The 26,145-nt window shown below is 42.0% G+C and overlaps 5 protein-coding genes across 7 annotated transcripts; 2 read left to right on the top strand and 3 right to left on the bottom strand.

The window, feature by feature from the left end:
- The first annotated feature begins 1,219 nt into the window (after window positions 1-1,219).
- LOC127754175 (30S ribosomal protein S20, chloroplastic) lies at window positions 1,220-3,268 on the top strand. Its single transcript, XM_052279655.1, has 3 exons — window positions 1,220-1,425; window positions 1,507-1,712; window positions 2,741-3,268. Exons 1-3 carry the CDS (start codon window positions 1,278-1,280, stop codon window positions 2,975-2,977), a joined length of 591 nt encoding a protein of 196 aa, XP_052135615.1. The 5' UTR covers window positions 1,220-1,277; the 3' UTR covers window positions 2,978-3,268.
- A 610-nt stretch (window positions 3,269-3,878) lies between these two features.
- LOC127754160 (transcription factor-like protein DPB) lies at window positions 3,879-7,450 on the bottom strand. 2 transcript variants are annotated; one of them, XM_052279643.1, is made up of 9 exons: window positions 7,297-7,450; window positions 7,079-7,197; window positions 6,060-6,103; window positions 5,425-5,478; window positions 5,206-5,346; window positions 5,052-5,120; window positions 4,848-4,943; window positions 4,332-4,402; window positions 3,879-4,251 (listed from the first exon to the last, which is right to left on the bottom strand). In XM_052279643.1, exons 1-9 carry the CDS (start codon window positions 7,398-7,400, stop codon window positions 4,161-4,163), a joined length of 789 nt encoding a protein of 262 aa, XP_052135603.1. In that variant the 5' UTR covers window positions 7,401-7,450; the 3' UTR covers window positions 3,879-4,160. The 2 variants fall into 2 exon arrangements, with proteins under 2 accessions (XP_052135603.1, XP_052135596.1); XM_052279636.1 differs by having other exon boundaries at window positions 7,079-7,450.
- Window positions 7,451-8,870: 1,420 nt separating this feature from the next.
- Window positions 8,871-10,031, bottom strand: LOC127757488 (heavy metal-associated isoprenylated plant protein 4-like). Its single transcript, XM_052283007.1, has 3 exons — window positions 9,794-10,031; window positions 9,620-9,692; window positions 8,871-9,529 (listed from the first exon to the last, which is right to left on the bottom strand). Exons 1-3 carry the CDS (start codon window positions 9,797-9,799, stop codon window positions 9,174-9,176), a joined length of 435 nt encoding a protein of 144 aa, XP_052138967.1. The 5' UTR covers window positions 9,800-10,031; the 3' UTR covers window positions 8,871-9,173.
- Window positions 10,032-12,665: 2,634 nt separating this feature from the next.
- LOC127756361 (uncharacterized) lies at window positions 12,666-13,653 on the bottom strand. Its single transcript, XM_052281716.1, has 2 exons — window positions 13,184-13,653; window positions 12,666-13,046 (listed from the first exon to the last, which is right to left on the bottom strand). The coding sequence occupies exons 1-2, from the start codon at window positions 13,636-13,638 to the stop codon at window positions 13,025-13,027; spliced, it is 477 nt and encodes a 158-aa protein (XP_052137676.1). The 5' UTR covers window positions 13,639-13,653; the 3' UTR covers window positions 12,666-13,024.
- A 3,777-nt stretch (window positions 13,654-17,430) lies between these two features.
- LOC127757736 (uncharacterized) lies at window positions 17,431-25,604 on the top strand. Of its 2 annotated transcripts, XM_052283306.1 has the most exons (14): window positions 17,431-17,575; window positions 17,706-17,850; window positions 17,940-18,046; window positions 19,210-19,301; window positions 19,462-19,606; window positions 20,053-20,199; window positions 20,396-20,506; window positions 20,922-21,021; window positions 21,491-21,631; window positions 22,674-22,711; window positions 22,825-22,917; window positions 23,121-23,204; window positions 24,479-24,628; window positions 25,286-25,604. In XM_052283306.1, the coding sequence occupies exons 1-14, from the start codon at window positions 17,507-17,509 to the stop codon at window positions 25,382-25,384; spliced, it is 1,521 nt and encodes a 506-aa protein (XP_052139266.1). In that variant the 5' UTR covers window positions 17,431-17,506; the 3' UTR covers window positions 25,385-25,604. The 2 variants fall into 2 exon arrangements, with proteins under 2 accessions (XP_052139266.1, XP_052139273.1); XM_052283313.1 differs by lacking the exon at window positions 25,286-25,604 and having other exon boundaries at window positions 23,121-23,286; window positions 24,479-24,607.
- Window positions 25,605-26,145: the final 541 nt, after the last annotated feature.

Below are 26,145 nucleotides of genomic sequence, written 5' to 3' on the forward strand. Positions count from 1 at the left end.
ATCTGAAAATCCATTGGCAGATTATATTAGAGCGCGACGAACAGCAGACAGTGTGACGCGACACTAGCACGAGGTCCTCGCGTGCATAGGGAGGCTGGTTCTGCACTCCTGATTGGCACGCGCCGGTGGATGGTGTTTGGGCGGTGAAACGGATCGTTGGGCCAACGTGTAGTTTTCGGTACGGATGGGGGTCTGAATCATGATAGGATACCTCAAATGCAGTTACAACTAGGACTGCAAGTTAATGACTGCATTAGATCTCATCTATTCATTTTTTTCAACGAAGGGTGTAGATTAAGTGCTATAGTGCCACTGGCTATAGTAGATGTCTGATTTTTATTTCCATAAACAGTGCTTAAACAATCTCAACCGTTGGATGCAGTTTCAATGAACCCCGCGTCACACTAGGGACTGCGCAGGAACCTAATCCTAAAAACATCCAGAAGTGAGCATCAGGCAGATGCGACGTCATTCTTCCCCGCGTCGTCTGCTCCACCCACGCCTCAATCCATGTTTTTAAGGCCCCGTTCGTCCCTATTAGGATAGTACTAGATTTTACCTTACTTTTGTTAGCAAGTTCTTTTTACTATTGAAAACATTTTTATATAAAAAATACTCCAAAATATCTAATAAATCTATTTTTTAATATTTGTAATGACTAATACTCAACTAGTGTACATTAATAGCTCGTCTCGTTTTATGTTCACTTATTTTTATTATCATTTTTATCTATCTCAGATACTCCCTCTGTCTCATTTCAAGTGCAGCCATGATTTTTTTTATCCAACTTTAATTGTCCGTTTTATTTAAAAAAAATTAAAAACATAAGTCATCCATAAAGTGGAGTACTATTTATATTTTATCATATCATAACAATAATAAAAATATTAATTATAAAAAAAATTCAAATAAGACGGATGATCAAAGTTGAGCACGGAAACTCGTGGTTGCACTTGAAATGGGAAGGAGGAAGTACCACTTAGTTAAGATAATCTTTTCACGCAGAGTTGTGGTAATTTTGTTGGATTTGAAACTGGAGAGTTGGGAAAATTCGTAGCATTTGTCCGTTTTGGATCTCTTTTACAGGTTACAAATTCAAATCACATAGCCTCGGCCCAGCGCTACCTAAAGTTCCGCCTTGCTGGCTGTTTGGCGTAAAATATGAATCCGCCTTCGACCCAAGCCGACGCACCAGGCTCTGGCTCGTCCCGGATAAGATAACATCATCGGCGAAGGGCACGAAGCGGTGCTCCTCGAGCTCACTCCGCACCGCAGCCATGGCGACCGCCACCTCCACGCTCTTCTCCCTCTCCTCCCTCTCCGCCTCTCTCCCTTCCCCCGCGCGGCCAGCCCCGGCGTCTCTCTCCCTCCGCGCCGTCTCCCCGCGGGCCCGCCTGTCCGCCTCCTACGCCGCCTTCCCCATCGGTACCACCTCCCTCTCTCTCTCTCCTCGAGAGTGTTCTTCCTTTGCTCTTATTCGTCGGTGATGCGAAATGCCTTGTTCAGATGGGCTCGGGGCATGGGCGGCGGCGACGCCGGCGTCGTCGGGGAGGTGGAGGAGGAGGGGACTGGAGGTGGTGTGCGAGGCGGCCAAGACCGGCACCGCGACCGGGAGGCGCCCGGACTCGGTCAAGAAGAGGGAGCGGCAGAACGACCGGCACCGCATCCGCAACCATGCACGCAAGGCCGAGATGCGCACCAGGATGAAGAAGGTAGTACATAAAATGTGGTGCTGCCCTTTCTCGCATTGCCTATGATCCAGAGCTTTCCAATGGTTCCATCCCACTGTAAAAAAAAAAATGATATAGGAGTACTTAGTTGCACATTGCACGATACACTGTGCAGAGAGAATGGGAAATTAGGCGTAATTAGCTGCGTCAGTGCGTCAATCAGCTCATGAGCAGAGTTTCTTGTTAGTACGCCTTCTTGGAAACGTAGATGGATTTATGTAATGTCCACTGTCCACTGTCAAGCTCCAAAAATGGAGTGAATGTGATTTTAAAAGGTGCTGCTTATTTGAATTATAGTATCAAACTAGTAATGTACCCATGCTAACGCTATGGCGATACTATGTGATAATGTAAATCATACAACCAAAAGATAGTATGTATTTTAGCAAATCAGATTAACTTAAGATACACAAAAAAGAAAAAAGAGTAAAGATAAGAAGAGTTATCTTATTGTTACTCTCCCTAGTTATACATAGTTGACGTGTACTCTTCAGTCATAAATATTTGATGTTATGGCACAGTAAAACTTTAAGAGTCTGACTTGCAACATAACAAAATCAGTCTTATATCATAATCGATCAGATTTTGTAGCTTTGCATCATATAATTTGTTTTCATGATCGTAATGAGGCAGTTCAAACTAATTTATACCATTGATACCATTTTACTATAAGACCACATCGAGACAATGGTAATATTCAATATCAATGGATTATAACATCGTGTTCGCCAATCATCTACATAATGTAGTAGTAACATTGACATCTCAAAGGAGAAAACTACTAAACTGAATTTAATTTCGCAGTTACCTTTCATGTGAACTATAGTTATTCTGTCAATCTAATGGATATGATATTATGAAATTTACCTGTTAGAGAAGCAAGAGGGGTTCATTTGTTGTACATATATTCCTTTTGGTTCCTCTAAAATAAGTTACACTTTTATGCAGCATTCAATATTATAAGTTCTTTCTATGGATATGAAATACCATAAGCCTTGTTCTTTGATTAGGTTTTGAAAGCCCTTGAAAAGCTGAGAAAGAAAGCTGATGCCACACCTGAAGATATCATTCAAATAGAGAAATGGATTTCTGAGGCATACAAAGCCATTGACAAGACAGTGAAGGTTGGCGCCATGCACAGGAATACTGGTAACCATCGCAAGTCCCTTCTTGCGAGGAGGAAGAAGGCCATCGAGATACTCCGTGGTTGGTATGTTCCAAACGCTGAACCTGCTGCTACCAGCTAGTCTATTGACAAATCGTCTTCAGGAATTCGCAGCAGATTCATTGTCAGCACGTCTTGCCAATTTTGGACATGCATATGTTGTTTAAGGAATTAAATAGCTTTGTTATATTCTCTCCATTCCAAGCGATGTGTATACCTTTGGTCCATGTTATGTGTTCATGTTCTTGCTCTGGAAGCCTTGAAACAGAACTGGGCCAATACTTTTCTCCCACTTCTGTTATCCTTCACATCAGTGTTGTAAAATGACAAGCTGAAATATTTTTTTTCTATGGTAAAGATGTCTTCAAAGTAATGTACTCAGCGTGAAGGTTTTCTTGCATTACTGCCCGCAGGTTTTTGCAAATAATTAGATGTTTGTCACAAGTATTTTCAGACAAAGTGGAGAATTATGAATTTAGTAAAAATGTCAATTTCATCTATGAATATTGTAAGCAGGAGGCCCTAGTGGTATTAGTATACGCAGTAATTCCTACTCTCTCCGTCCCAAAAAAAACGAATCTAGGACTGGATGTGACGTATTCTAGTACAATGAATCTGGACAGATCACGAATCTAGGACTGGATGTGACGTATTCTAATACAATGAATCTGGACAGATTTATAGTAATGGGACGGAGTGAGTATTCAGGATCACTGATCGGCAAGAGCTTTACCACACAGAGAGCAGCCTGATCCTCAGAAAACATGGCATGCCTCACAGAGCTCTCTTTGCCCTGCAGCCTGCAGATCGCAGGACATGTAAAGCACGGCTTGCAGATCAGTGTATTCCAAACAATAGTATAGCACATCTTCAGTCTCACGCACAAGAACCAAGAATTGGAGAACCATCATCCATTGACGATAACCATCAGTCTCTCACTGCTCCCAAAAGCATGACCTGCCTACAGCGAAACACCGTGGTCATCAATGGAGCTTGTACACAAGCTTCGAATTGAAACGGCAATTGAGTTTATACATAGCAGCACACGCAAGAAAAAACTATTCCAGACTCACCTGCTAGGCACAAAAAAGAGGCAAAATTCGCAGGTCATATCTGCTAAAAAGCCTGAGAGACTGTCCTATAAACTAGGTCGAGTTTCCATACTGAAAGGTACGCTATAGCTATACATAACTGTGCAAAAGAAACTGGTGGTGCCAGTTTTGAGTTTTGACACTTCAATTGGTTTTGTCACATTCTTGTGCCTCTTAAGGGTGAATGGAGAGGCCAGCTCTTCCTTTGTTGTTACGCCTGATGGCTTCAAGGATTGATACATCATCATGCATGGTGAATGGTGCACTGAAAAGAGAGTTGTAGGCATTCAGTTAGGGGGAAAAAATCAGCTAAGTAGGAGAGATAAGTAGCAGATAAAAGCATACCCGTTGAAGTCGAACCGTGCAAACTTCGAATCTTCCGAAATCTCAATTTCCACCCTTGCTTTTCGGGATGTCTGCTCGAAGATAAATAAATCGATTAATAAACTATCCTGACCCCTCTTGCCAACACCGTATGATTCACCTGCAGTAATTTCTTTTGCTTACAACCTTTGTATCAATTACTAGCATTTTGTTATAACATTACATATGGAAGACTGCAAGTCTGCAAGTACAAGACATTCCTATTCCCTAGCATGGAAGGATATGTATATCTACTAACGTAGTCACTACACAGTATGCATTAGCACCTGTAATCTACATTCTATGATGGATGATTGTACCTCACTATATAACTGCTAGTTAAACAACAAAAAACAATGTCTAAACCAGCCCATCTAAGAAATACAGAGTTAATTGAAATATGGACAGGACAAATCAAGGTACAGCCATATGGTAGGGATTAGTTGAAGGTGGCTGGATTCAAGGAATTTTCCACTGTTACCAAGCAAGAACAACTACCTTGATCAATAAGAACGGAAGGAGGATGCCATTAACACTTTCTGCTGGCCTCTGACTAGCCTGGTTGCGTAATGTAATATTCTGAAGGTCATCAAACTTGAAATAAACAAGAAAGAAACATCAGGCAATAATCAACTGCACCATCATGGTAAACTACGAAAGTGAAATCAAATAAAAAGTTGATATGCTTGCAAACAAACTTACCTGCTTTTCAATTTCCTGGAGAAGCTTCTTCTTATTCTTGATCCTGGTGATGAGTTCTTTGTGAACTTCCTGTAAAACAGAACATGATAGAAATCAAATCATATTCCTATTGATTAGTTTTAATCTAACCTTTGAAGTAAGAGCAAGTACTGACCTCCAACTTCTGTATCTTTTCGTATCTATAATTAGTAAGGCCCATCCACTTTATCTCCTTTTTATCTTTTGCAATAACACGAATTGCAATGAGCACATTGAAAGCATCATATACCCTCCGCCTAATATTCTTCTCATCAAACTACAGAGACAACATTATTTTGTATTAGCTCATCATGTATTTCCTGTAAGTGCATAGACAGCTATAGCATGAACAAACCTCCAGACCGTTCTGCGTAATGGACTTCAGCTCCGCAAAAATCTCATCGGCAACCTAGAATGGGCAATAGCAGATTGAGGAATTAGGTGATTTGCAACGTTAAAGGGGGAGGAAATAAATCACTTTGAAACATAAATATGTTCTTCCTTTGGCATCTAGTATATATTAGAGAATGCAAAAGGAGCCTCTCAAGGATAGAAATTACCACTTTGATTGGGAAAAAGTAGAAAGATTTGCATCATTAATCATGGTGGGTCTATATTATAATGGTGTAGATTGATTGCTATAGATGTATACAAAATACAGTTGTATTTATAGAAATATAGACAAGAGTTGTGTCAAATACAAGTATACTTTCAAATCAACTTTAATCAGCTCCACGCAATTTGTGCGGGAAATTCGGATAGTTTAGATAACAGGATAGGATAACAATTTTGCACTCAGTATTTGCCTATTTGGGGTGTTCTTTGCTCAGTATAAGCTCTCCTGAGCTTGTATAGACTTCATCGTTGGATGTTTGAACCATAATCTAAAGCACGGTAAATTCAGAAAGACTTTATTAATGTTCTGACCATGAACCTCCAAAACTAATGTATCACAGCCTACTAGCGCAGGATACATGTGTATGGGAATACCTCATTATATGTGGTTCTTCCTTTGGCCTCAACTTTCTTAGAAACTGCAAAATAAAGTCAAATGCTCATGAAATCACATACAAGGTCAGCATTTTCGTTCACATCATGACAAGAAAACATCTACTTTTAACTGGTAAAACAGATCCATTATTACACATCTGCACCCTCACAAAATTTCTACTGACACAACCTCAGATGTCCTAGCAATTTTACAGACCAACTGCAGTGGGTAATGACCATCGTGTAAACATGATCTGTACAACAGATGTGCATATCGTATCTACATGGTGTACTCAAAATCAAAATGCTGACATAACATCAAGTTGATCAGTGGTGACACAGTGTGCTCCAGTAGTGTAAACAATGCAAGCCACACAAGAACAGACAATGTTTTCCACAAGTGCCCACTCAGACACAGTCACTCATTCCTTCACTGTATAGCCTAATTGCACTGTCTAAAATTCAAAACAGTACGGATAGCAACAGTCACCAGAGCTATCCCTCAACAAATGAAAACCGCAGGAGTTCCCCCACACCAAACAGGGCATCGTTAACTCCCCTATGGCTCAAGACGAAACCCACTCATTAAATCCAAGAGCATCATCCTAAACGCTCGAATCGTTCAATCTGTTTCGTGCGTGAAACAGTAGTACTGTACAGATTCCTCACCAAAGCAATCCACACCAGGGTTCACCATACCGCCAGTAACCGCGCGGTTACCGCGGTTACCGGGCTTACCGCGGGGGTACGGTAATGTAAATACCGCGGTAACCTCCTTAAATTCAAATAAATTTAAAAAATAATTTGAATTTTTGATGAATTTTGCACGGTTTTGTACGGTTTTTCACGGTTACCGCGCGGTAACCGTGCTTACTGCCGGGGCGCGATAACCCCGGCCCCGGCAGTTTGGTAAACCCTGATCCACACACAGGTAGTAATATGAACTCGATTGACCACATCAGGTTCACGAGTAAAAAAAAAAAAACTCGAGCTTTTTTCGGCATGGCGCATCATCTGACCTATCTTGCTGAACTCACGGAGCCCCCACCCGGTGATCCTCTGCGCCCCGGCCTTCTCCTTCTTCCCGTTCCTGTTCGCACCGCCCTCCTCCCTCTCTGCCGCATTGCCGCCGCCGCCGCTGCGTAAAGAAACCGATTTTTTTTGGGGGGGAATATCGTCCCCTTCCCTAGAGATTGGAGCAAAGGAATCAGAAGTACAGGGCCGGAATGGCGGGTACCGTTCGGGACGCGAAGGGAGGCCGGCGCCTTCGCGAATGAGCAGGTTGGCCAGGCCGGGCGCGGCGGAGGCAGCCGCCGCGGCATCGCCGCAGGGAGGCGCCATTGCGGCTCGAGCGATGCGTGGGCGTTTCGAGGGAGAGAGGGTAAAGCCGTAAAGGTGGGGTTTTTCTTTGTCGCCCGAGTAAAAATCTGGGTTTTTTTTTCACGCTGTTGATATTTGGGCAGTACATTACAGTTTTTACTAACTGTACCAAAATTGTTCCAAATAAACACATATATTCATTACAGCCCATTTATAGATTACTACTAACTTTTGTGGCCATTGAAAAAAAATCGTTATGACGGTCAGTCCCAGTAGAAGACATTAATCTACTCCTTCATTTTTATTATATTATAAGTCACTTAACTTTCTTTTAAGTCATTTTTAATATATATATATGTAGCAACATTTATAACACCAAATTACTTCCACTACATCTAACATTGAACATATTTTGATAGTTTGTTTGTTTTGAGTTTAATATATTTTTATATAAACTTGATTAAACTTAAATAAATGTGACTTAGAAAAAAAAAGTTAAAATGACTTGATATAGTACTAAACCCAATTTCCACACTGATAATTCAATAAAAGTAAATTTAATGCCTATCACTGCCTCTTAGGGTGCATTCGACACTCCCCTTTCTTATCTTCTACTCCATCGATTTTCGTATATACTCTTTGCAAATAAATGTACAAGAAAGCTGCTTTAAAAATCATATTAATATATTTTTACGGATTTTTAGTTAATATGCAATTAATCATGTGTTAATGAGCTACTCTATCTCATACAAAACCTAGTTTTCTTCTCTTTCTCTATGGGTAAATGTGATCTACACCATTGTAAATTGGTTGTATTGAAAAAGTAACATTACTACTAACCTATTTATAACCATGCCATTGCAAATACTTTGAAAAATAGATTTATGCCATTGTATACATCAGACATGTTTTGAATAATTTTTTGCTACTGTACTTTGTTTGGGCCAAAATACCCAATTTACATGAGAGAGCTAAGAAGATGATGAAACAATTTCTCATACGAGAAACCATCTCTACATAAGAACCAGGAATGAAAACAATAGGATAGATGAATAAAAGGAGAGAGAACAAAGATGATTAGATGAGAATTTAATTTGATGACACGATCCATTGGATATATAATTTTTATATATAATGTATATATGAATGGAAACTACTTGATAGTTTCTAGATTGGGAATGGCTTAATGCACTATCTCTTGGTCACTATTTCTAGGCCTAAATCATTGTTTTCCTACGCATCTCTTGTTATGAAAACTCTAGTGTCAATAGCGACAGATTGATGGTAGCTAGAAATTGTTCAAATTTGACACTGCCGATAACAAGTGGAGACTTGAGCACATTTGGTTAAAAGTTGGCAAACCACCATTATAACTTATTCAAGTTGTATTCGATTTGTCGATTATCATGAGCAACGGAACTGGTTTGCGCCCACACAACTTGCCATTAAAAAAAATCAGAACTCACAACTTGCTTATGTAGTTCCATGGGAGAAGCATCTTAATCTTTTCTTTTTCTCTTTTTCTTTTAGTAAGACAGGATCTCAATCTTAACCACTGAAATCTGAATAGGATGGCCTTGGTGTTTCTTGCAAAGGCACAGTCTTCACAATTGCATTTCCACCACGACTGCCCAGCATACACGACGCAAGAAAGTAGGAAAAGATTCAGAGAAGAAAGGAGTGTGAATAGCATCAAGGCTGAATCTTCGAAACAGATGAACACGATTTACACACGAATCTGCAGAGCCTTGAAGGCCAGAGAATGTAGCAGCGGGTTAGATCCGTGGCTCGCGATCAGACGATGGTGCAGGAGTAGCCTGGGTGGTCGTCGACGGCGACGTAGTAGGGCCGGCACGCCCTGCAGCACTGCTGCAGCTCGGCGCACTGCTTGAGCTTCTCGGCGCACTCCTTCTTCTTCTTCTCTTCCTCCTCCTCCTTCTCCTTCTTCTTCTTCTCCTCCTCGTCCTTCTTCTTCTTCTCCTCGGCCTCCTTCTTCTCGTCGCTCACCGCCATCACCTCCACCATGTACCCCTCCCTCTTCTCCTTCCCCTTCTTCGGGTGCCGGAGCTTGTCCACGATCACCACCACGTCCACCTCCCCGATCACCGTCAGCGTGCTCTTCTCGTCGTCGAACGTCAGCGACTTGACCCCTGCCACCAACAACCATCGACACGGCGATGAGCAGTAGTGCATTGTATGGGGTGATGAAAGCTAGGAAGAGAAGCAGCTAGTGACAAAACCTTTGTTCCTTGAGACGATCTGCAGGATGCAGGATTTGCACTTCTTGCAGGTGATCGGCACCTTGAGCACTATCTGATTCAGAACAATAGCACACGGCAGATATAACGAATTGAATTTCATATGTACAAAGGGGTGAGAGAAAAACATATGAAAGGGGTGGAAGAATTGCTGACCTTCATCGTCGCGGCGAGATTTTATTAGGATTATATACTTGGGATTAACTGATTGGTTTGTAGTGTACTATATGTGCATCTGAGAGCCCTTTCAAAAGCCTCCTCTCCAATAACTAGCTTTATATGCAAAGGGGGTGATGCTTCGACATGGTCAATGGGCACATACATACAGAGAGAATTATATTATTTTCTTCTGGACAAAATAAAATCCCAGTAGTAGTTGCAATAGTAGTACTCCTAATGATCAATAAAATACCGGGTACTGGGTGATCAGTGACTACTTACAAAATTGTTGGAAATCAAATTTAAGTCAAGGAGCTAGTCTTCAGTAGCAGGTGCAGCTTTATATTCATAAGAGGTTGTTGACATGGATGGAGTAGTTTGGAAGGCCTCTTGTTATCTGTACCTATCGCAGCCTGATAGGAGATGCCAAATCACTCCAACTGGTGCTCTTTTTTATTTCAGTGAAACGATGCAGCAATTAAGATTGCAGTCTAACAGCTGGTTTTGAGCATATAATATCTCAGCTGATCAAAGGGATGGAACGAATGCATGTTCCTGGGTGCTTCACTTCAACTCTTGTACTATATGAATTATCATGTTGACACATACTTTAGTCTTTATTTTTCTTTTAGCGCTTAAATTAACCAGCAAATTAGTAGGTTGACATGGTAGGAAGCAGAATATGCCAGCAACTAATAACACTACACAATTAGTTCTGATTTATACCCGAGTATAAAATGTAGATTTTCAACTGGTATATGTAATATCGAGGAAGAACCTGCCGAGTATTATTTATGTTTCAGACAACAGAGTTGTTTCTCTAATCTATCCATCTCAGTATTACTAGCTTTTAAAAAAATATTCCACCCCTGAATGCTGGTTGTACAGATTCCTGGGAATCTAATTCAGAGAATCTTATAAGAAGTGAACGAGTTTAGATTCTTCCTTCAACAAGAAGTTGTGCAATGTACGACATAACAATATAAGATGGTTAGCAGATTAATCAGTAAAATGTCCTTGATGTGCTGCTAACTAGTTGGATGCACAGCACAGTAGTTGGCTCGGTGCTGTTAGCTTATTATTCATGTAGTTGGCTGCTACTGCAAGCCGAGAGGACTATCACCTTTCATGTTAGCCTTTGTCTTTGTACTTTCTTTCCCCAACAAAATTCAATCGGCAGGCGTCTGCCGGCCAGGCAAAAGAATAGTAGATCAGTGAGCAAAACAGTTCACTAGTTCAGAGTTCAGACACTGTCAACTGGAGAGTGGTTCCAATGGCAGAACAGTGCTGGATCTCTTTTCTAATTTCTCAAATTGTAAATACCTTCTTGGCAGATTTCGGATACTTTCTGCTTTAGTTTTGTAAAAACTGGTGTATACACAATGTGTCCGAAAGCATAGATGCATTGTTTGGCTACAATGCCTTCGGATGTGGTGTTGGGATGGACTTTTCGACGGCATGCGAAATGAGATACTCCCTCTATCCCAAAATAAGTGCAGCCATGGTTTTCAGCGCCCAACTTTAACCATTCGTCTTATTTGAAAATTTTTTTGAAAAAAATTAAAAACATAAGTCACGAGTAAAGTACTATTCATGTTTTATCATCTTATAACAACAAAATTGCTAAGTATAAAAAAATTTCAAATAAGACGGACGATCAAAGTTGGACGTGGAAACTAATGGCTGTACTTATTTTGGGACGGAGGTAGTAAGTCATAAGTACATGATTTGAGTATTAATTTACTGTAAACTTAAAAATGAGTCTATTTGATTTTTTTACAAAGATTTTTGCATAGAAAAGTTTTGTATGAAACGTACTCCCTCCGTTTTTTAATAGATGACGCCGTTGATTTTTTTCTCACATGTTTGACCATTCGTCTTATTCAAAAATTTTATGCAAATGTATAAGATATAAATCACACTTAAAGTACTATGAGTGATAAAATAACTCATAACAAAATAAATTATAATTACGTAAATTTTTTGAATAAGACGAATGATCAAATATGTGAAAAAAAGTCAACGGCATCATCTATTAAAAAACGAAGATAGTACTATCTAACATTTTAAGAATCGTGCTTACAAAGAAGGATAAGATGCCAAACCCAAACTCACTTCCCAACTCATCCTTAGCACCATTGTCAGCACGTGACCGGACCTTATCATCCAACTATGCACATAAATTTGAGTGGCCGTACTAGGTTTTTATATTTTGAAAACAACCAAATACATTGCACAGCATACAAAATTAGGTCTCTCCCTGGAATGTTACTGTTTTTTTTCCCTAAAACTGAGGAGATTTATGTAAAAAAGAAAACCCGCAAAATTTCCACGGAACTCATTATAGTGTAGAGTTTTTTTTTTTTTTGGGGGGGGGGGGGGGGGGGTTGGGGAATTATAGTGTAGAGTTGGGTGGATATATATTGCCATGAAAGAAAAGCAGTAGGTGGACCGTTGAGGAGTTGACGGCAGGCAATCGAGGAGTAGACAGTAGTGTTGAAAATGTCGCCCGGTTGCTTGTCGCTGGGCCGCAAGGACGCAACTTGCGCCCGCGGGATGTCGCCACGGCCACGTTAGAACAAGAGGCCGTCCACCGGTTTAATTCCTTGGAAACACTAGAAATGTCGTCACGGCGATACGAAAAGTCACCGTGCACACCCCCGGCCGGGCTGCTCCCTGACGCCGCATCGAACAAACAAGCACACGTATGCCGATTGGCATCATCCACGACCATGGAATGGAGCTAGCAGCCGAGATCGGTTCGCAGAGATCAAAACGTACATTACCGATATCACATCCACGGACGACGAAATCGGAGTGGTCAATAACTGCAACCTAAACCCAGATCGGCACGTTGAGCAGGGAGAAATCGACCAATAATAACCAATCATGCATCAAGTTGGTAGTGCTATACAGTCTGCTGCTGCTTCTTGTCTCTCTCTCTCTCTTTTTTTTTTTTTTTTTGAAAGGAGTCTGCTTCTTCTACTGCTAGCTAACCTACTGAATGCATACATGGACTGCTCAACGCACGACCGAGCCCGCACAGGTCGGTCTTTCACAGATTATATACACATGAGAGAGAGATCGAAGGGCACGGCCGGTTGGTCGATCGGTGTACGGTGCACGGCATGTTGTTCGCGCTCCGATCCGTCGCGCGCGCGCGGTGCGGGATCGTGACGGAAAGTCGGCCCCGGCCTTGGCGAGATCGATCGATCGATCGGTGGTCCCTCACGCGACGAACCCGAGGAAGCTGCACGGCCAGACAGACACAGGAGTTGGCAACGGTAGTATAGTAGGATGAGCGGCTGCATATCGAGATGAGGAGAGGAGGAGAGCAAGAGCAACCGGCGCGAAGCCGCGCCCGCGCGTGCGTGCGTGTGCGTTCACCTGATGGGGCGCGCGACGGCGCCGCGGCGAGCGAAGAGCGCGCGGAGGAGGAAGTTGGCGCCGTGGAGGAGCAGCACCACGCTGCTGCACCCCACCAGCAGCAGCTCCAGCATGCTTGCACACAGCCGCAGGCTTCGGACGAAATCGATCAATAGGTATGTGATCCGTGCTCGATCCGTCCGAGCGCGTGGTGATCCGTAAATAGGTAGGTCGAGTTGCTTGCTTGCTCGATCGGTCGAGGAGTCAAAGGTTTGCTTCGAAGCAATCTGCCGATCTGATCTGCACGGGAGGGTTTTCTTCTTGCTGTCTCTCTTTCCCTTGTTAATTCGGTCCTGGGATTTGATTAGCGGGATGGGAGAGGCAACTACAACTAGGAAACGGGAAGGCTTTGCTTTGCTTGCTGTTTCTGTGCTGCTGTTGGGTTTTGATTCGCTGTTGCTTTCGGCGGGATACATTACTGGGGTATTTTGACGGGACCGGGGACACAGAAATCTGGAGGAGAGGAAGTCCTGGATAGGAACGAGAGGTCGGGGCCGACGTGGTTAACCCAGCCTGCCTGCACCGCACACTTGTTTTTAATAATAAGTTATAAAAACAACTAAAAAAAATACTGAGATTACATCATTATCATGATAATGATGACGATGATGCAATATTGTAGTACTCCTTAGTAGCAAGCTGTCATCACGAATTCACGATGCAGAGTTCAGACCGGTGTTCCTCTCGGATCGCAACCAGCACGGTAATCCACTGAATTATTGGGCCATCTTTTTTCCCATGGCTGTGAAACGGGAACGCTGGCTCCATGCGTGCGGCCTGCCGTGCCGTGCCTTCTTGCGCAGCGTCTCAACCAAACCGTTTCCTTCCTTCTGCCAAAACAGCGTGTGGTTGAGTGACGACCGCTAACGAAGCAATGGCACCTGTGTCTTTGTGCGGTGCGGCCTCTTCCGTGGATAATGCCCGCCGTAATTAGTCCATTTTACTTGGACATGGACTCTGTGCCGGTACCGATTACGATAGGGAGAGATGCTGAGTTGCTGACACCCTTCAAAGAATACAGAATAAAATTAGTGAGCAGCACATGAGGGACGTGCTAAGCAAAATAACCTGGAAACCGCACTAACATTACGTTTTTTGGGGCTATTAATTCAGCTCCCTTCAGTTCTCGATTTGCACAGCAAATTTCAATCATCAATAACCCCAAAAAAACGTTCAAACCGAAATTCTGTGCAGCCCACTAGTCCTCTCCCATCCAGGCGTGCTGATGAGCTTAATTCCAGGCCCATCTTCAGTTCCCTAACATTCTAAGGCCCACTTAAAGTAACATACTCATTCCATGCAGGGAATAAATCCACTTTGAGTCCCTCAAGAATGGTCCAATCTTATTTGTATCCCTCGATCGCAATAACGGATATCTTGACCCCTCAACTATGAAAACCGGTGCAATTTGTCTCCCTCGGCTATTTTAAGGGCGGCTTTCGTTGAAGTGGCGTTCACATGGCAGTCTAGTCATCAAATAGATTAAAAATAAACATGGAGCCCACATGTATGTGACAAAGGAAAAAAATGTGAGGCTTGCACATCAGAAACCACCCTTATTATCCTCTGCTCTTCTTCCTTTCGCACATGGGCGCAGGAACTCGTCGCCGTCTCTCCCCATGGAGGTGAGTAGCAGTGAAGGCAGAGGAAGTTGAGGAGGTCGCTACTGCCACTTAGGTCGCCTCTTCTAATGCCAGAGCGCACCACCCTCCCTGTTGCGCCGGCCCGGCCTGTCGAACCTTGAGCCGCTCTGCCTCAGGTCCTCCTTATCCAAGGGTCGCGGTGAGTGGCTGAGATGGTCGACGAGATCAGCACTGATGCCGCCTTCCCTGCTCTCACCCCCCTCTACTCCACCGCATGAAAGGGCCGCTTGGTGGCAACAGGGGCGAGCTGTGTGGCAGAAGAACCAATAGGGCGTCGAGAGGTAACTGTGTGGGCAGCGGTAGGATGAGAGAGAGAGAGAGATGAAGAGGGACAGCGGGCAGTAGCAAGATGAGGGGAATCTCTAGCTCTCTAATGCCTTCGCTGGCCAGGCCGCGCTAACCCCGTCACGCTGTCACCGCCCAGGGACTCCATCGTCGACCAAGGGGACCACCCCTAACGTCATCGCTAGAGGGCGGGCCTCTCAGCCACTAGTGCCATCCTCGGCATCCACAAGTCGTCACCAACACGCAGTTGTCTGGATCTCACCCCAACCTCGCATCAGGCGTGGTGTCGTCATGGATCCCGCATCGATGATAGGCCACCGGCGCTCGCGACATCCGTCTCCCATCTTCGCCGTCGCCGAGGGGATAGGACCCTCCCTGCTGCCCTGGACTCCGGTTGCCGGCCTTGGCTACCTGCCCACTACTACTAGCTGGCCCTATGCAACGAGGGAGATATCTAGCTCCTCAACGTTGCTCGCCTCCACAGGGAGATATGATGACGAGTTCCTGCGCCCGTGTGCAAAAAGAAGAAGAACGGGGGAGAATAAGGGTTGTTTATGATGTGCAGGTCCGACAAAAATTATTTGTTCCCTTCTCACTTACACGTGGCCCCCATGTTTATCTTTTATTTATCTAATGATTGACTGCCACGTGCATGCCACATCAGGGAAAAACGCTTTCAAAACAGTCGAGGGAGTTTGTCGAGGAGTGATCATCTCTAGCGGGAGGTCGTGAGACCCCCCCTTTGTGAGTTCGGCCGGGGGTAAGGCGCGATGATCAAGAGCGTATCTCCGCTTAGGGTCTGGCTACCAGATCGCCTGCGGATCTGTGTGAGAGACGAAGGATTATACAGGTTCGGGCCACCAGGAGGCGTAACACCCTACTCCTGTGCGTGGAATTATGGTGGAGTTCTTACAAGGGATCTCGAGCTCCAAGGAAAACCTAGCTGTGCTTCCTCCAGAGCTCGAGCTATCAAGAGTCGTCCCTTTTTTCAGTGGGTAAGGTCCTCCTTTTATAATTTATAAGGGGATACCACATGCACCGTTCCTACCTACCCCTCCATGGGAGGGGAGCCCACCTAGACTGGATCAGACCGCCATCCGTGCCTTCAACGGAAGCAAAGTGGTTGTCCGCCCCTAGGTGGGGCCCAACGCCGTCCTCCGCCTGACACGGGAGACATCCCTGTCATTCCCTCTTAAATGTATGGAAATTTTGGTGGACTCATCATACACAGGGGGCACACTTGGCAGTGTGCCGATGGGACGGGGTATACCTGCCCCACTCCGCCTGACACAGGGCGGGACATGGGGTCACTGCCACCCATCCTATCGCCTGCGACCGGTCATAGACCGGTCAAGGTCGATTGACATGCGTCAATCGGGCGGCGCTGCGCGTCCGCCTACACCACATTAAATGAGGCGAGGGACGGTTGGGGCACCGCTCATTTATGATGCTGGACAGCGCCTCCTGCTCCGCCCACTCATCCAGCCACATGGTGGCCGGGTGAGGGCCTCGGGGCGGCATGCCTCACGGGCCCGAGGGGTATGACGTGGCACCCCGAGGTCCCATGGCCATCTCATTGCTACCTGACCTCCCCTCGAGGGGGTGGGTAAAAGTCAGGCCGCACGGCCACGAGGCCAGATGGGAAGGTTATTTCCCTCTACCGTGCGTACCCCCGGGCTCATATCACCGACAAAGTTAAATTGTATAGATTTTCATAGTTAAGGGTTTATGATAGTTCGATATTGCGGTGAGCGATAGTGATTGGATTGGACACGTGAACGTGGAACGAAGACTCGGTCAATATCGCCATGTAGGCGCCACGTCAACGCCACGTGGAACGAAGACTCGGTCAATATCGCTATGTAGGCGCCACGTCAACGTCACGTGGAACGAAGACTAGGTCAATATCGCCATATAGGCGCCACGTCAGCAAAACCGCCCTCCAAAACCGCTGAGGGAGTCAAATTGCACCGGTTTTAAGAGTTTAAGGGTCAAGATATCTGGTTTTGCGGTTCAGGGTCATGAATTAGATTTGGGTATTTTTAATAGAGTCAAAGTGAACTTATTCCTTGGACATATGTTCTTGGACATATGTTTGAGAGAGTCGGTGGACTTGTTCCTTCTGTTGCAGTTCCCTAGCCTTCATGGTGCACCGGCCCATGAAGGGCTCCGCCTCCGCGCCTAGTGCCGTGGGCCGTGAAGAAGTCTCGACTCTCGCACGGCGCTCGGTTACACACACAGCCGATCCTCACTGTCCGTCGCATCAAACCCCCACAACCCCCATCCCCACCCCTTTCTCTCCCCCCTTCCCGCGAGGGTTTAGGCGCGGCGGAGCCAAACCTCGCCGCCGGCGACCATGGTGTCGCAGCACGGGATCCTCCTTGCCGTCGCCATCATCTCCGACCACTTCGGCCCCCTCGTATCCGTAAGCCTCCCCCCCCCCTTCTCTCGGCCTCCTCCCCTTCCATCGTTCGCTTCGTACTCCCCCCCGCGCTGCGTCTGCGTCTCCTCGTGCTTGTATGCCCTAACCGCCGCCGCCCGATCCCCTCTCGCAGAAGGTGTGCCGCTGCCTGCTCCGCCACGGCGCGCTGCCGCTGCAGGAGATCGTCCGCCGCCTCGAGCTCTCGCCGGGGCAGGTGAAGAACTCGCTCCTCGTCCTCATCCAGCACAACTGCGTGCAGGCCTTCAATGCCCCCAGAGGTGAGCCCCATCTGCAAATCCGCTTGCTTGTATGACCTGATTCGGTGCGCTGATTGTATCATATGTGACTCCATTGTCTGGGTTGTTAGGAAATGGTGATAAGACGGTAACGCACTACCTGGCCATCTTCGACAACATCGTGCACAGACAGCGTTTCTCAAAGTTCCTTTCTATCATCCGTGCAGACATCCCAGAGGTCCTTGCTTGTTTTTGGTTTTACTTTATGCAGTATTACATGGTTAAATTGAAATTGACCCTAAAAGCTGCCATAGTTTGCGAAATGCTGATATGTGATTTCAATGTAGTCAGATTGTACTTGTTTTTGGTTTTACTTTATGCAGTATTACATGGTTAAAATTGAAATTAACCTTAAAAAGCTGCCATAGTTCTCGAAATGCTGATATGTGATTTCAATGTAGTCAGATTGTACTTGTTTTTGGTTTTACTTTATGATGGTTAAAATTGAAATTAACCCTAAAAGCTGCCATAGTTCTCAAAATGCTGATATGTGATTTTAGTGTAGTCAGATTGTACTGTAAATCTTGTTCTCCACTTTTGTAATGTGGGAGTTAAATGCATCCTGACCATGATTAATGTTCCAGAGTGGATGGCATGCGGCTCTTCTTATTAGCACGCTAATGTTTTTGTATTTCAAAATAATCTAGTATGTATGCACACATAAGTTGTCTTTGGTTGTCCTTGTCATAATTTTTACCATTCATAGCACTAGAAGTGCCACTGATGCAACAGGATAGCTAATACTTTATATCTGGAGTTTGTTATTCAGCACTGTCAAGCTATTGTACTGCTGATCTGATTTTTTTCTTACTCCATTAAGGAGCATACCTGCTTTCACTGCTAAACCCCTCTCTTGTACACAATGTTTTCCATCTCATATTCCCCATTTGTTGAGGTTTGCAGATGTAAAGTTTGACCTAATGTTTTATTTGTATTGTCGGTACATCATTATAAAAAAATGATAACTGGTAGAAAACATTATGAGTTTTTAGTAATTTACTGTAGAAATTTCTGTATCAAGCCTACATGTTTAACTTGATTACTGAAAGACCTTAGTACCTTACTATGTTGGTTGTAAGAAACAAAATTATATGATCCCCATCCTGAATGTTTGGTTTTTCTGTCAGTTGGTAAGTAGGCCAGCAATTATTGGTTTTTAATATTTATATCCAAATATCTTAACTTATTTTCTGATAGTCTATGCTAGTTTACCCACAAATTTTATCAGTTCATTCTCAAAGCTGAAGAATCTGCTTGAATACCCACTATTTTGTGGTTTCGTGACTCAATTCTTGTGACTTAGTTTGATGACCTTATGCATGCATCTTATATTTCTTTCAGTCAGAAGCGCTGCTTGAAGGATTGCTTCAGAATGGTAGGCTAACATTTGGCCAACTTGTGGAGCGAACAATTTCTAAAGTACCAGAAGGCGAGTCCCATTATTCATGTTGCTATTCCTTCGCCCTTGGTTCCTTTTTTATTAGTGTTCTCTTTCATTTTCTTCTTCTAAACTTCTCTTTTTCTGTGGCCACAACTGACCATTATAGTTTTTTTTTTCTTTCTCAACAATGGGTCATTACATGTTCCAGGCAGTATCACACCAGCAAGGGAGGAAATACGAATGAACTTCAACAAACTTGTATTTGCACATTATGTGGAGCGTTGCCTGAAACCTGAACCTTTCTTTGATCCACTTGTAGATGAACAATCTACATTGTCAAGGAAACGTGCTCCAAAAGTAAGTTAATCATTAGTTCCTAGCATGGGCATTGATTTGTTTAGGTTTTTGGAGTTTCAATCATCTACTTCTACTTTCTAGTTTCATCTTATTTATGATTTTCTTTGTTTGGTCCGTTGGCCAATGGAAGATTGGTAGAAAACGACTAGACTTCTATTAGTATAGTACTTTTGTGTTTGTAGTTAGATCACCTAAAAATGATAATTTGTTACCTGCAAATGTGTTAGCTCAGTGGTTAAGGAATTTTGTATCCTGCTTTTATGTTGGCTGTCACTAAAACATATCTCTTTTTTTACGTATATAGATATTCAATATTTAAAAGTGGTTATCTACTAAATCCAAGACCTTGATGCTTCGAAGTGTTCCTGTCTTTTCTTCTCTTGATGCGTTCTGTGTATGATGATTGGGTGGGTGAGCTTCGCCTGACTAATATCTCTTTGGAACAGACTGTCGAGATTGCTCTTTCAATTGATAAGAAAGTTGTCAATACTGCAGCTCTTTCTGATGCAGAAAGATTTTCTGAGATCCCATACATCATGGAAGATGCATCCAATGCTAATGATTCTCCACGTTCTTCTATTTCTGGTGCTAAGGTATTGCACTCTTGAACCCCCTCCAAGAGGTGTATTGGTTCTGCCATTCTGTTAAACTAGAAAAACAAAGTGGCATTCATAGATTGATTGTTTTATCAATATGTTATATGCAAGTATTGATGGCCAATGAAGAACCTATTTGAGAAATTTATATACTTTGGTCATCAGCTAATTCTATGTACTGTTATTTCATCAGAGGAAACATAATGCCTTAGAAGGAGATGCAGAGCTCGATTCAACAATTGCAGAGAACGAAGTACTTTGGCGGGCAAATTTTGAGAAATTCACATTCTGTCTAAAGAAGAAGGTTTGCTGCTTTACCTATATATAACATTACTTTCAATAGCCAATTTATGTAGGTGCATGTTTTCATTTTTCCCTGTAGTGGTGCTATGCTATTTTCTGTATTTGCAAAAGGGAATTTTGAAGCAGCAGCCTTATTTTGCTTGGTGCAAGCTCAATGCATTTCTCATATTGCTACTTGATATGATATTTTTAACAAACAGTAGAAAGGATCCTAATGAAAAAATTATAAGTATATGCACAGAGAAGCATAAAGAGGAGATAAGAAATCCCAGGGCCTTCTTGAACAGTCTCCATCTCGAAGAAGAGAATTGCCAGTTTTTAAGTATCTGTCTCTGCATGTATGCATGATGCAACTGAATGCAAGGCAATGAATTTTGTTATCGCCTACAATTGAATTCTTTCTTCTCGTATTCAAGTTTTGTGCAGACCGAAAGAAACCTAAGTTGAAGGTTGGCACACATCCTATCTGGGAAGCATTTTTCGAGGCCAGTTTAATGGAAAGGGACAACAACTCTGGTAATAGCCATATAAGTATATCAAGTAATCTTTCAATATTAGAGCCAGAAAATACCTCAATATTATGTTATGGCTGTAGCTTATCATTTATATGTCTGAACATAATTATTTTTGTTTGTTAGGAAGCTTATATAGTTATATAGAGGTCATCAAGAAAGATCATGCATGTTTTGTGTTGTTTTCTACTGTTGACCAAATTGCGCTAGCTGTTCATTCGAACTGCTTTTTTAGTTATGTTTATGCAATGACAACTGATCTTCTATGAGCAAGATGAGAATGACAGTGGTAGTTTTTTTTTTTAATTAATTTTGTTATCTCCTCTTCCTTTGTACTTTCTGTTTTCCTTTAGATTTTTCCATTTGAAGGGGAAAGGGGTAAGATAGATATACTGGCACAATGACATCTTACCATTTAAAGTAGTGGTTTAGTTTAATTCAAGTATTTACCAGTAGATTTTCTATTTATTCAGTGACATCTCCAATAAATGGTATTATGGAGAGGCTAGGACAGAAGGAAGGAGGTACATCGATGACACTTGATCATATAACAAGAGTTTTGGAGGAGTTGAATTGTAGTCCTTCCTCGGAGGACCCAGATTCATTCATTTTGGGTAAGAGATTATTAAATGTTATGTTATTTTTTGTTACTATGGTATAAATATAATTCATCAAAGCGACAATTCATTTATAGCACTTGGTAAATAGGAGACTAGAGTATCCAAGCAGTAATAGTCTAGTTTTGAACTTGACTCTGGTCATTGATTTGATTCCTTGATATATTACAAAATAATGACAAATGTAACAGTTGATTTGCTTATGGACCTAATGGTGTAGAGAAGAAAATATAAAGCTGCTGCTATCTTATTCAACGTTTCCTATCCTTACTCAATATGAATGCAGATTGGTGATTTTTGGTGCTACTCTTCCTGTCTTCCTGATGCAATATTATTTTATCCTTGTTTTCTTCTTTTTTCCTTTTTAACTCTTCTCATGCTTTTCTTTATGTTCCCTTTCTTCATTTCTTTCATACGATGGCCAACTTTTTTAAGAAAAAGAATGGGAATACAATATCATATTCCCAGGTTTGTGGTGCCACAGCCATGTGGTTTGATATGTAGCCCAAGTAGGCATTCTGTATTAGTGTTATCAATGGTGGGAAGGAAAGTGGGAATTGCAATTCTTGCATGTTCACTCAATTTGAAACTTTGATATGCCCCTTTATTTGGAGTTTCACAAATCTATTAACATATCATTAGATTTCCAACTCTATTGTGTTGAGTAATGAATGACCTAGAGTTGACTTTTGGTGATACCTTTGCTGTATGGTTTCTCTTGGGGGTTGGTACCTAGTGCAGAATATCTATACACAGAAAAATGCAATGGTAGCTAAGAGACTAAAATGTTTTTGTCTTTAAATATTTGTAAAAAAAAATTAGAACAATGGTTCATATGCTCATCAACTTGATCGGGCACGCTAGATTATTACAAGTAAAAACATAATCAAATAGACGAGTTTGCAAAATATACTTTTACATGTGGATAACGAGTTATTTTAAAAAAAAATGTCGCGTGTAAAATTTGTCGCAACCTTGAATAAACATCAGTGCTTCCTTTTGTAAGATTCTTAGATGACAGTGGTACTACTCTTTGTAGATTTAAGCAGAATTGTTGAAGCATCTCGAAATGAGGAGGTACATAATTGCTTCACAGTTTTATGTTCTATTTGTTTGAAAGCTACTATTATACCATTTTACTTGGCGTATAAAGATGACAGCATATTTGTTCCTGTATTTGTGCATAATAGATAGAGTCGCTTGTGAGAAAGAAATACGGGCAAGAAGCTTTTACAATTTTTAGGCTATTGGTCAGAGAACGCGGTCCAGTTGAGACAGATAAAGTAAGTATCTCCTACAGCGAGCAAATTTTAGAATTATAATATATCAGGTTTTCAATTCATTGCTGTTATGAAAGCATCTAGGCCTTTTCATGCTTTATCTTTATTACATGCTGGTATTCCTATTTTACGATGTTTGGTTGGCAAAATGGTTTCCTGTTATGAACTGCAGTAAATAACACTGGACATTTGGTCGCACCTTGCAGATTATTGACACAACAATTCTTGACAAGCAGATTGTTCATGGAACTTTGTATAAGCTTTGGAAGGACGACTACATCGATACAGAGGTCCGTTACATAATCTACAGAGAAGTTACATATGTTGTTTGGAGTATGGACTTCCTCTAGTTTACTCCCTCCGTTTCACAATGTAAGTCATTCTAGCATTTCCCACATTCATATTGATGTTAATGAATCTAGATAGATATATATGTCTACATTCATTAACATCAATATGAATGTGGGAAATGCTAGAATGACTTACATTGTGAAACGGAGGAAGTATATTCTAGAATAAAGAGAAGGCAGCAAACCGCTTTACATGTTAATGAGGGTTTACACCTTACCATACCAGCCAGACAACCCTTATTAGTTTTAGAGATGCATCAGGATATGTTGTGTTTATTTCCAGCCTAAATTTATAGAGATTAGCTACCATTAAGAAGGCTGTTTAAGCATTGATGCAAAGCTTTGAACCTGCCATAAAATTGATTGTGATACTAAACATAGGGATTACTGACTTAAATGTGGCTTGACCCCAGAAGAACTTACATGCAAAGAGCAGCCTAATATGTTTTAAAGGCATTTCTGGGATGCTGGCTCTTTTCTGAATAGTGCTCCAAACACTAATGTATGCCAGTCAAAAAAGACTGTATTTTGGAACATTTAGGTGTTCTAGAGGCACTTATATTTGATATTTGATCCAGAGCAAACAATTTGTAAATTTTCATGCAACTAGCAAAAATGCACATACTTATTTGGAAATATGGTATTCACTTGATTCAAATGAATATTAGACTATTACATACTACTAGAAAAATATCAATGACTAATTTGTAAGACGTGCAAATGTAGTGGTGGTGGGTTGGCAGAACCACCACCATTATTGTATTTTATAGTAGTATAGATATAGATAGATGTTGCCCAAAAGGGGAGAAGTTTTTTTATCTGGCAGCTTTGAGCTTTTGCTTTTCTGGAGCAAAATTTTCACAACACCTATGTTAAGCCAAGGAATCTAGTCAATTGACCAATCTGTTATGAATCAAAGCTGATGACAATAACTCCTACACTATTATAGACATGTAGTAACCATGCAAAATATTTGTAGGGGTGACTGTGTCCGTGCAACTTTATAGTTACAATTTTTTTTATGTTTTCCCTCCCATATCATTCTCCCAAGTACACTTCCTCACCTGTAGGATAATTAGTGGAGTTAAAGTGCATAAATTTCATATGCATGCACCATGCCACTGAGATAGTTGTATATGGATGTTCTGTATGTTAAACAATAAAACTATGCTTCGTTTGAACTTCTATTGATGGTAATTTCATTGTGTTTGCAGAGAATCCTTTCTGGAACAGGAACAGGGAACACACAATATTTTGTATGGAGAGTGAAAAATACATTCCGGGAACAGTTCATCGATAATCTATGTCATGCTGCTTTAAACCTGCGTCAAATGGTCAATTACATAGCTGAACTCCTACTCGAGGTCACATACTGATCTTTAAAGCATTGCAAATTTACAATCTTCAAATAAGTCTTACCTTGCTTAAATATGTGCTTCCATTGTGGATCATCATAGTACATGCAACACCACATTCATGGCAAATCAAATTGTGGTGCATATATTTTAATCATGTTCTTATGAGCTTATTTGGTCAGGTCCAGGCTGTGCCTTTCACTAGTTAATTGCAAATTCAGAACAGGAATATAAGTAGCCACTAGAACATAGACACAGTCTCGAATTCACATGTTTGATCGTTACCTTTTCTACTCAGTTCTACAAAAATATTAAAAATCTAACTGCAAGAAAGCATTTTTCACGACAAATCTACTAATGTCATTTTCAGATATTAAATCTTAATGTTGCATGTACTAATGTTTTAAAATAAGGTTTGGTTGTGCATATTCCAATATGTCATACTATTAGATATTCCAGAAATACCAACATGTAACAAATTATAATGTATTCAATGCTCTGTGGCTGTCATAACCAGAACTGGCTGTTCTGCATGGTTGATAAAACGATGCAATACTAAATTATGAATTGGGATGGCATTTATATTTGGTAGCTTAAAGGAGTTTTCACTCAAACTGCTATGTACTACAAGTGAACCTCACATTGTTTATACATAATGCATTTCAGGGCTCAAAGGATGACACAAAGTTGCGGAATAGAAAAAATATTTTGATCTTAGCCCTGACTAGACATGACGATTCTCTCATGCTGTTTCAGGATTTTTGAAACGCTGTAGCTGGTGTTCCAGCATCTTTCTTCCATAATCATACTTCTTTTGAGCTAGATGGTGGAATATCATAGTTTATTTTGCACCCAGGCTTTTATTGGGTCAACTGGCTTAGGATTAACCAACGCTTTCCCTAGGCCAATCGAACCAACCTTTCCTTTTGGCATTTCATTTCAAACCAAAGTTCGGAAATGAAATCCTTTGGTATATTGGACTCTTGTGAATTTTTGTCTTTTTGTGACTAATTAAATTTTGGTAACGTCACATTTCGATTTATAAGGGTAATTTTCGTTTCCACCGGCCTTTTGTTTTCCACCTGGTACGTCAGAAGCGTCAGGTCGCCGATGATTAGTGGATAATGGCAAGTTGCAAGAACTCCAATATTGCGCCACTTGTAACGGATTATGATTATCATCTGAAGTCGCAAACGCGTAGCAGGAAATATATGACCATGGACTTTTGCATGCCGTGCGGTTGCACTACCGTATCGCGTCCATGTGCGCATGAACGCTTACAGCTAATGTATATTACGAGGTCAACTGCAATTAGCTGGAAAACAAATGGCCTAAAACACGGAGGCAATAATAATCCACTAATTCGTCTTGTCTATGGGGAATGTTCTTCGAAAGTAGCAGTGCCAACTTCCGTGAACGACGGTATGAATGAAACGGCTGTGCGGTGGTGATGCGCGTACGAATAATGTACTGTCTTATGATTGTGTCCACACGCACATGCCTGGGAGTATTCGTATCCACTACAT

This window comes from Oryza glaberrima, chromosome 1, assembly GCF_000147395.1.
Source record: "Oryza glaberrima chromosome 1, OglaRS2, whole genome shotgun sequence".
NCBI classification, from domain to species: domain Eukaryota; kingdom Viridiplantae; phylum Streptophyta; class Magnoliopsida; order Poales; family Poaceae; genus Oryza; species Oryza glaberrima.